At 34.0% G+C, this 10916-nt stretch overlaps 1 protein-coding gene across 3 annotated transcripts; it reads left to right on the top strand.

Moving 5' to 3' along the window:
• Nucleotides 1–2397: 2397 nt before the first annotated feature.
• Nucleotides 2398–10916, top strand: LOC11443369 (uncharacterized protein At5g19025). Of its 3 annotated transcripts, XM_024775797.2 has the most exons (3): nt 2398–3020; nt 7388–7448; nt 10561–10861. In XM_024775797.2, exons 1-2 carry the CDS (start codon nt 2440–2442, stop codon nt 7398–7400), a joined length of 594 nt encoding a protein of 197 aa, XP_024631565.1. In that variant the 5' UTR covers nt 2398–2439; the 3' UTR covers nt 7401–7448; nt 10561–10861. The 3 variants fall into 3 exon arrangements, with proteins under 3 accessions (XP_024631565.1, XP_024631566.1, XP_003594128.1); XM_024775798.2 differs by lacking the exons at nt 7388–7448; nt 10561–10861 and adding an exon at nt 10465–10539; XM_003594080.4 differs by lacking the exon at nt 7388–7448 and having other exon boundaries at nt 2400–3020; nt 10561–10916.

Raw genomic sequence — 10916 nt, 5'->3', positions numbered from 1 at the left:
TAAAAAGTCATATTCTAACCATGATGACAACAGAAAGTCATAAAATGAGAATTTAAATAAACTCACATATTTGAAAACATATTGCACAAATGTGAAACGTGGGGGTTGAGGCCACACTATGTTTGAAGGCCACAAACCATGAACGGTAAGTAGTCTCGAAACTTGAGGTATACAACTTCTTTGCCTCATGAAAACATTTGGTGTCCATTGCAAAGCGAGTGTGTAATGGTCGAATGTTGGTGCTGATGATATCTACAAAATATATATACATTTCAATGATTTGGGTTTTTCAGTTAGTTTTATTATTAGGATTATGCGACCCGGTGTCCCCGTTAAAAATACAAAAATACCACAAATACCAAAAATGGAAGTTATAAATTGAAAAAAACATTGTTTTTATTTTTTATGAGATTACATAATTCCCAATGCAATAAAATACTGTATTTGTTTTCTTAACCGATACCAAGAAATACCTTTTAACATTTTCCTTATTTAAAATGCAACGTTGTCAATTTTTATATTAAAAGACCTTGTTTATCATAACTCTAAGCAACAATATCTAACCTCACATTTTGCTCAAAAAATATATTTAACTTCACATCAATCAAGAGTTTCACTTTAACTATGATTAGTTTATTTAGTATTATCAAACACTTGCTCTTGTTATGAGTTTTTTTTTTTTTCCTTTCTGAGAGATATATACGGTTGCTTGTATACTTTTGCGTGTTTCCGTGAGCTTAGCTCAGTTGGTAAGGACAATGCATAATATATACAAGGTCCTTTCTATGATATTTAAAAAATATGTGAGCTCTATCCACTAGACTACTTGATAAAAAAAAAAATTATATGAAATCTTTTTTTTATTTATAAATAATAAAATTTGTGTGACTAAATTATATTCGATCCAAGCTACGTTGTGTGTGGTTCATTAGAACTTTACTGAATGAGTATGAAAGAATTATTGAAAAATGAAATACATTATAGAGTTGTATTTATGTCAAGCATCTTTTATTAATAAGACAAATATTATTCCCCTAAAACAAAAGACAAATATTTTTTATTTAACTTAAACAATTAAATTGGGCATATTTTATGTGCAATTTCATAAACTAATCATTTGAGCGGTGTCGTGAAATCCCATTAGAGAGATCTAAAAAGAATTGTTCATAAGTCTCTCAAGAATTTTGGCACTATTACACTCTTTTTCTTATATTTAGCACGGAAGTTAGTAATAAATTCATTATGTTAAACAATTATGTTAAATGATGATGTGTCATAGGTTTTATGATGATATGTCATAAGGATTTAAGTAAAAGTATAAAATGATTATTTTGGCCCCTAAACAAAAAACTAATATCCCAAAATTAAATCTCAAATTTATAAATGTCATATAATTATCTCTTTTGTTCAAAATCAATTTTCTATTAACCACCAACTTAATGTTAGGTCCACGTGAATACTTACTATCAGTTAGGTTCCTGGCAGTAACACATACTCTCATTAAAACCATTGATAAGTTGTTAATTTAACAGAATGCTACCTACTGACAGCAAAGACATTAGTGCAAGAAGCAGGAAGGAAGCATTGCAACGTTTGATTGTTTGGATATCTCATTAAGGGATTTAGGGATTTGAGATTCAATTTAGGGATATTGTTTTTTGGTTGAGGGAACAAAGTGACCATTTTCTATTTTCACTTTAGTCCTTGTGACACATCATATGCCATGTCATCGTAAAACATGTGTCATGTCATCACTTAACATAATTATTTAATGTTAGGGACTAAAGTGATAACGGAAGTGCACTATCAGTGACTTCTTTATATTTAATCTTGAGTCAGAGATCTATGTGACAACGAGGTACAAAGTTAGAGATTAAAATCACCATTTGCTCTATTTTCTCAGTTGCTCTTATCTTTTTCAATAAAACTTATAAATATTATGTATTTGGAATGCTAAAGTTTGTATTTTTTTTTTAAACAAAGTTTTTTTTAACATTATGTATTTGAAAAACTAAAGTTTTTTTTTTTGTTATCTTCAACGTTCAAATCTATGTCACATAGTATGAATCTAATATTAGTTGAAACCTTAATTTTTAGTTAAAGGAGTTGAAAGAAAATTAAAACTTTCTTAACTTTTAATTGATGTGAAGTTTGAATAATTTTTATTTTGCTTTATAAATTCTAGATGTAAATAAGTTGAGTGTCCGAAGTTCGAACCTCAACCCTGCATATAATATGAAATATCCTTTTCGTTAAGCTAATCACATCTTTTTATTTATGATTATAAATATTAATTTAAAAAGTAAGCACATTTATATTTAACTAATACTAATTATTAAATACTAATAAACTTTACCATTAATGTATTAATTATGAATTTTGGTTGTATTTGACGAAAGAAGAAAGTAAGAATGTGTAAAGTGTTAGTTTAACATAAACATGCAAGAAGGCATTGTATTAACCACAGCAATGCCCTCTTCATCTTCATCTTCCTCTTCATCATTACGCCACCATTGCAACAATCTCTGCAACTGTAAACATGCCCCATCCGCCACCCTCGACCTCCTCATCCTCCTCCTCGTTCTCTTCTCCGGCGCGTTCCTTCTCTCCTCCTACATCCTCTACATCTTCAACTCGCTCTCTCTCCTTCTCCCTTCCTTTTCTCTCCCCATCCCTTACATCCTCGCATTCATCATCTTCTCCATCGGTTTCGTCTTCGGTTTCGAGATATGTTGCGGTGCTCGATCGAGGAAGTGTGAGCGGAAAGGTTGTAAAGGGTTGAAGAAAGCGACGGAGTTTGATTTGAAGATAGAGAGATTAGGGTTAGGGTTTGGTGAATATGAGAAACTTCCTTGGAAAGGTGGGAGTGAAGGGAATCCTGATTATGAGTGTTTGAGGTCTGAGTTAAGGAAAATGGCTCCTGTTAATGGGAAAGCTCTTTTGCTTTTTAGAGCTCCTTGTGGTTGTCCTGTTGCTAAGCTTGAAGCTTCTGGTCCTAAGAAAGGAAAGCGTCAGAAAAGGTTAGGTTTTACTCACTCACTCTTAGTCTATATATTGATTCAATTTGTCTAATTTGGGAATTATGATGCTATTGTTGTTTTTATTTTTGATTTTTTGTTTTGTGCTGGAATTTAATTGGGTTTTGTGTGTTGAAATGTTTGTTTAATTTTTTTGATTGGTGTGAATTAGATTTTGAGGATGTTATGGAAAGATTAAATCGTAGATCAAATCTGATTGTGTGAAATTTTAGGGTTGATGATGTGTTATGTGTCGATTCAAGTATCATAGAAAGCTTACTTTTATATTGTCTTCGAAAGCTTTGTGAAAAGAAAGCTTGGTAAAGGTAATTTTCAATCAGGTTGGCTTGTTGTGGGATGAAGCTTTTGTCTATTTGCAGTGTTCTTCTTTGAGATTGAGAGCTGTGTGTCCTCTTTCTTGGCGGGGGGATTGTTTTAGTAAAATAGAAACTCCACGTGTTCTACTGCTTGTTGTAGGTGAGGTTATTGGAACCCGGATTGGCGGATTCCCTGCAGTCACTAATGACACGCATTCATGCATTCGTAGATTGAGACTGGACAGTCCAGATCTCAAACTCAGTGATTTTAGTTTTTAAAAAAAATCAAAATCTACTTATTTTTTTGGGTGTCCAATCTTGATCAGACGATTGCGGATTGCCTAACTGTATGAATGTGCGCAGTCTGCAACGGCAGGGGATCCGGTTTCATGTTATTGTTAGCTCGGTCATTAATGCAACCCTTTAACAACTATTTATTATTGGATAAATTATTCTTTCCTAATAGTGTTCTAGTGTTGAAATTATGTTTTCATATTTCTGTGTTAAAATCGTGGTAAAGAAAAGCTATCGGTAGGGTTATTATCAATCGGGTTGACTTGTTGTGGGACGAAGATTTTGTCGATTTGCAGTGTTCTCCTATGAGATTGAGAGCTGTGTGCCCTCTTTCTTGGTGGGGCATTGTTTTAGTAAAATAGAAACTCCACGTGTTCTACTGCTTGTTGTAGGCGAGGTTATTGGAACCCGGATTGGCAGATTCCCTGCAGTCACTAATGACACGCATTCATGCATTCAGAGATTGAGATCGGAAAGTCCGGTCTAAATCAGACGACTGCGGATTGCACAGCTGTACGAATGTGAGCAGTCAGCAACGAAAGGGAATTCGGGTTCGTGTTATTGTTAGATCAGTCATTAATGCAATACTTTAACAACTATTTTTGGGTAAATAATTTTTTCCTTATAGTGTTATCTTGCGGTGATGTTTTGTTTTAACATTTCTGCCTTGAAATTGTGGTAAAGAAAAGCTATCAGTAGGGTTATTATCAGTCGGGTTGACTTGTTGTGGGACAAAGCTTTTCCCGATTTGCAGTGTTCTTCTTTGAGATTGAGAGCCGTGTTCCCTCTTTCTTGGTGGGGGACTGTTTTAGTAAAATAGATACTCCACGTGTTCTACTGCTTGTTGTAGGCAAGGTTATTGGAACCCGGATTGGCGGATTCCCTGCAGTCACTAATGACGCACATTGATGCAATTGTAGATTGAGACTGAACAGTCCAGATCTCAAACTTGCTGATTTTAGTTTTTAAAGAAAATCAAAATCTGCTTAGTTTTTGGGCTGTCCGATCTTGATCGGACGATCATGGATTGCCTAACTGTATGAATGTGCGCAGTCATCAACTGCAGGGAATCTGGGTTCGTGTTAGTTAGCTCGCTTGGTCATTAATGCAATACTTTAACAACTATTCTTGGGTAAATAATTCTTTCCTTATAGCGTTATCTTGCAGAATTTTTGTTTTCACATTCCTGCCTTGTGGTAAAGAAAAGCTATTGGTAGGACTTATATAGTCTTCTTCTGTTAAGTTACTTGTGATTCACATATACGGATAGAGAATTTGATTTTTCTACTGAATGTGTACTTAGCCAATTTAAGGTGCCTTTCATTCATAACTAGGTAAGTGATTTTAATGGCGATTTATGACGTGAGGGGTTTATCCAGGTCTCTTTCCCTCATTTATCTTTTAACTTTTACTCCTGCCGTAATTTATTTGATTTCAATGGTGATTTATGCCTTGAAGGATTTATCCAGATCTCTTTCACTCACTTATCTTTTAACTTTTACTCCTCTGCCGAAATTGATTTGATTTCGATGGTGATTTATGCCTTGAGGAGTTTATCCAGATCTCTTTTCCTCACCCACTCATCTTTTAGCCTTTACTACTATCTAACTACTATGAAGCACACATACTCCAAAATTGATTTCGTATGCATATCGGACAAGTGTATCCAACACCGATGCATGTATCTAGGAAATATTTAATCTTTTTTAAAATTTATCGTCAAATACATTTGGTGATATATAGCTTAACCCACTATGATACAGCTAGCCACAATAAGATACCATATTGATGTGTTTCAATATTACCCCCTCAACTTTAGCCGCTCATTGCACTTACTAGCATATCACAACAAAATAGGAAACACTGATATGGCTATAAGGTGTTATTTTCTTTGGGTCCCACACACTATCTCTATTTGGTGTTTTCCATTGTCACTGGTGTGTCCTTGTACATTTCTATGCTTTGGCACACCCTCTTTATCTTCCTCCTCTCCTCTATAATGCGTGTTCTACAGCAAATGCCGTATTTACTTCGCTTTTACATAATCCACACTATTTGTTGAGTACAACAGAGGAAAAATAGTTAGAGCAGATGAGCAGGAAGGTATTCTGGTATAAGTACAATTTTAAATAGTATAATTGGTAATTGGTATTAGATGGGCTAATTCCTGGTAACATATCTAGGCCGCATCACGTCTTGAATTTTGAAGTATTTCCCATATTTTCATATCCTTATCATATCATACTCATTTTGTATTAAGTATTTGGGCTTTATCCTTATCATATCATACTCATTTTGTATTAAGTATTTGGGCTTTATAGATGCTTAAGCTATGATGTTATGCGCCTTCTGTGAATTTCGGATGTCAGTGAAAATCATCTTTGTAAGCTGTCATCTGAAGCTGAAAGTTTTAGTAAATGAAAAAAGCTCCTCCTCTAAAGTGAGTTTATCTTTATAGTGAGTACAGATGTATCCACTATGATCTTTATTTGTTATTATAATGTGATTTTAACTAAATTCGTGGTAGATATAACCTTACCAAGCTCATTTTGGAGGAATCTCATCCTTAGTATTTCCTCCCTTTTTGTTTTAAAAACAGGGTAGTTAGTTTGTAATCTAAGTTTTTAGTGAAATTGTGAATCTATTATTAAAGACAATACAAATCCAGTAGGAAAGCCAGAATATCATGCATTGCAAGTAAAATTGGGGAATGGTAATTGCTGTTTTCTAATTATATTTCAATATCTATCAGTGCAGCAACTTAGATTAACATAGGTAGAGTCCTCTTTTAGTAGATTTTGTCCTCTCTTCACGATATATTACTATTTATCAATTTTTTGCGGTGTTGAATAATGATGCACATTTTTACTGAATTATATCTGTACTCTTGGAGAGAATCTTAAAGAACCTGTGAGCTTGTTTGTTACCTATTGCCAAATTGTGGAATTTAGGTGTTGGCTAGTGTTTACTGAAAATTCTGAAATGTGTAATGTGAGTTATGTTCCTTGGGACCTTTTACAATTTTGAATGGAGAACGCAAAATTTCACATTCAAAATTTCAGGTCATCCTAGTCTAAGCCCACTCCTCATAACTCACATTCAAAATTGAGTTATGTGCATAGGAAAGGGGTGTAAAATTGAATTAAGATGACCCAATATAATATTCACTCAGTCCTAGGAAAGGGGTGTAAAATTGAATTAAGATGACCCGATATAATATTTATCCTAAAAAATCATGTAGTAATTAATAGTATGGCATTTGAGTATTTCTTATATGCAGACTATGATACTAGGCCACTGGAAGAGGAAATAATTCAGTATAAGACACAGAAGGTGTTGGACTGGGCTACATAAAGCATGTAGGTACAATATATGTACAAGCATGCATATATGATATATATACATACATATTAATGTATGAGATTCCATATTCATACTATCATTGAACTGGAGTATCCTCTACCTGATTAGTCGGATGTTAAGCAATTTCTTCACGTGATGTAATTGCTCTGGTTCATTTGCAAAATTTGGAATGCCGAAAAGGAGAATATAGGGAAATGTATAACCATCTAATTTATTTTGTCCTCGAAAATTGCTTTTGAACAAAGGCAGAAATTTATTGTTTCATTTTTCAATTGTTGTTCTGTCAATTTTTTTTATTTGTTGATTAAAAATCTGCTAGTTGTTCAATAAATAAATGCAAAGAATAGATACTGATACCAACTTTTAATTGTTTACTTTTTTATATCCGAAATTAAGGTTTCTCACGTGATGCACACACACACACACATATGGGACATATCAAGCTGGAGTTTGAGAGGTGAGAAGAACTAATACCTTGCATATTTCTCTTCAGTATCTTCTTTATGGTTCTAGGTCCTCACCCAACAATTAGCTATTTATCGATGCTGTGTGTTTTTGTGATGATTAAATATCTACTAAATTGCTTATGGAATCCTCAACAGTCAACACAATCACTTACATATATACAAGATTAACAATTTAACATTGGAAACTACATAAATAAGGAAACCAAGGATGTGACAGCTACACAAATAAAAACAAAAAAATACATGCGTTGTGTGTGTGTGTGTAGCACTAAATAGATTATACTTCTAATGATCAAACCCATCGAGATTCCATGAGTTGACTCACCACACACTCATTGTGAAGGAATTACTTGGTCTAGTGATCTTGAGGTATTTTAATTTCCTGACTAGTCTCTCGTATCAACCAGGGTCTAAATAAGGCTCCCTCCTGATCTGGTCATAGTTTACTGTTCAGATCTATAAGAGTGTCAATAGGTTTACAGTGGGTCTTGTGAAGGAATTATCGGGTCTAGTTATTGCGAGGTAGTTTAATTTCCATTTATCTACCTAGATCTAAATAAGGCTCCTCCTAATCTGGTCATAGTTTGATGTTCTGATCTATAAGAGTGTCAATAGGTTTACAATGGATCATGTTGATTTCTTCCAGTATATCTTAATCTGGACCATTAGGGAATAGTTGGCACCATACCCCTCTCCTAAAAACATAGAATAGGGACAGCTAAGCATTTGACACATGCCTAACACATGGGCGAGGTGACGTCTGGATCACGTGCTCGGCATGTGGGCGGATAGAGATGAAGAATTAGTCATAGGTGAGTCCAGTTATCAGAAAGAGGAGAGAAAAAATGGGGGGAAGAACGAGTCCACAAAGAGGAGTGGAGACCCCACGTTGAGGGAATCAGAGGAAAGGCAGTTGAGAAGGAAGGGGGTATATATAATGACTCAGAAGAAAGAAAAAGGGGATCACACTTTTCACATACACAGAGAAACATATCGCCTTCCTTGAAACAATATCAAAGAGGGTAGGAACGATCGTACTATGAACTAGTACATAATTAAGGCATATTTTCTTTGCAAAACATAATATCGTTCTTTTACTAAGCTACCTCAAGACCAAGGAAGCATTTAGGTCTCCCAAGTCTTTGATTTGAAAATGTCTAAGCAAATGTTTCAAAAAATAGTGTATGTACCATTTTGAGTAGATTATCTTCTCTATATATGGGAGATATATTCCGATGTTGTTAATGATTTTAAACCATTTGTTCCAATGATGTAAGCAATTTCTTATTTTTGCTTTAGGATTGTGGATTTTCCTTTTCTCAAATGCGTATTAGTTTTCTGAAGGAATCCAGTGCTGTCTAACTGCCACCATGGCAAGTTTTTGTTAGAAGTTATGAACTCTCCATTAATTGTTTTCCAAATTTTTGAGTTGTGTAAACCAGATGAACGCTTTAAACGAAAGATCTGAGATTTCTTAGAAATCCTTATGAATTGAGTATTTCTTTTTCATTGTTTGGTTTGGTTAAAGCATTTTATACATTTACTAGTTAGCTGTTTATGCCTGTAGAACATTGTCCTTTTCTTGTTAGGCATACAACATTCCATTTCTTTACTAAATAGCGGGGTTTTATTTGTATTCCAGATATGCATGATAAAAAGAGGCGCCTGTGGTTGTGGTAGTATATAAAAACTGATTTTTAGTTTCAACATACAAAATAATCGGGTTAGATGAGCTGAGAGATGAAAACCGACAAGGTCTATATTAAACAAAATGCAATTGGCAAACATTAATAAGTCCAAAGATTGCTGTGAAAGAGTTTATTTGTGCCAGTTATAAAAACTTGTAAACTGTTGAAATGTTTCTCCAAGTTACTAATTATGCACTACTTATTGCTAACTTATTGTGTGTTTGCGCTGCTTCAAAATTTCAGAATTGTTGATAAGTCTGGTAATTTAGTTACACCTATTGTTTTTACACTTGACTATTTAAGAATTTTCTATTTCTCAATTTGATTTACAGATCAATATGAGAACAATGACACAGACAAATGACTGCACACTCTGGCTTTTGATTCACATGCATTGCATTGCATTCAGTAATGCTACCATGTTAATGTTAATAAAGTTGCTTTATTTATGAGTGCTAGAAACACTCTTTTCAGCACTTGCTCTGGCACTCACTCTCTTATTTGATGAAATTAATGTCAGTCCCACCACTTCATGTGGGACTCATTTCCAAAATGTGGAACCCACATTGATTTCACCCAACAAGATAATGAATGTTAGAGTGAGTGTTTCTATCATTCCTCTTCTCTATATTAATAGAAGTATAACTGCACAATTCAAGCTAGCTTAAAGGACATTATTTTTTGGCAATAAAATGAAAATCTCTTATTTGATTCATTCCTAGGTTTACTAGTTTAGCTGCCAGATAACTTTTCATTGGAAAAGTAGACTAACAGTCTAAAATGCCTTCTCGTCGTGAGCATTTTGCAAATGTACCTTACATGTGTGTAGCCTAGGTGGATAGCATAGAGGGCCACATTCCACGGCCTATAGAAGAAGTTGGGGTGGGTTGACTTTGTCTTTGAGCCATCTGTGTATAACTTTAAATCTTTGTTTTATGTAATCTGTTTTGATCTGCAGCTCCATTATCTGGATTTGAATCATGACTTATTTGAGTTAAGGATGTTTATTTTCCACTTTGGGGGACAATGCTCTCCCAGTTTCTTTTAGACACTCAGAAGGTTCAATTTGATACTTTGCGTATTAGTGTCTTATGAGTCCATTAAACCATATGAATTCCACTTTCAACTTTTTTCTGCTTTTATCGGTTTGAATGTGAATTTGTTGATATTATCATATGGTGTAAAATACTGTCATAATTTTTCTTGTTAGAACATCAAACTTTGTTATCACAAGAACTCTGAATTTTTTCGGATATTGTGGCATCATGCATTTTAAGTAAAAAAAAAAAAGGAAATTAATGATGATGATCTGTTTCAGAAGTTGTGACTAGCCACTAATTCAAATTTATTGAAGACTTGAAGATATGCTCTGACTGGTATAACTCTGAACCTCTGATTTTAATGCTTTGAGCAGGTCTACACCCAATGCAACTCTTAATGGAGGAGGAGATCATCGTTGATCCACCACTGCGTTGGCATGTCATATATATATTTAAACCATTGTCATTCTCATGGTTACTCATTTATTGGAAAGCTTTTGATCCCAACAATCTTTATAAGAAAGAAAATAGTGTTAACAATCCTTCCTTGTATCTGAACTGCCCAAGAGTGTCTATAAACTTATGAAGGATCGTACAGAGTTGACTCCAATAAACATGTGGTTCATCGTTGTTCCATTTCAGTTGTTGTAAAATGTCCTAAAATTGCTGACTCCATCATCCCTTGAATTATTTCACCTATTTTATAAAAAAATATAGATTATGGATAAAA

This window comes from Medicago truncatula, chromosome 2 (genome assembly GCF_003473485.1).
Source record: "Medicago truncatula cultivar Jemalong A17 chromosome 2, MtrunA17r5.0-ANR, whole genome shotgun sequence".
NCBI classification, from domain to species: Eukaryota; Viridiplantae; Streptophyta; class Magnoliopsida; order Fabales; family Fabaceae; genus Medicago; species Medicago truncatula.
Note: the sequence above shows the minus strand (reverse complement) of the source record. Positions and strands in the feature narration are given on the sequence as shown.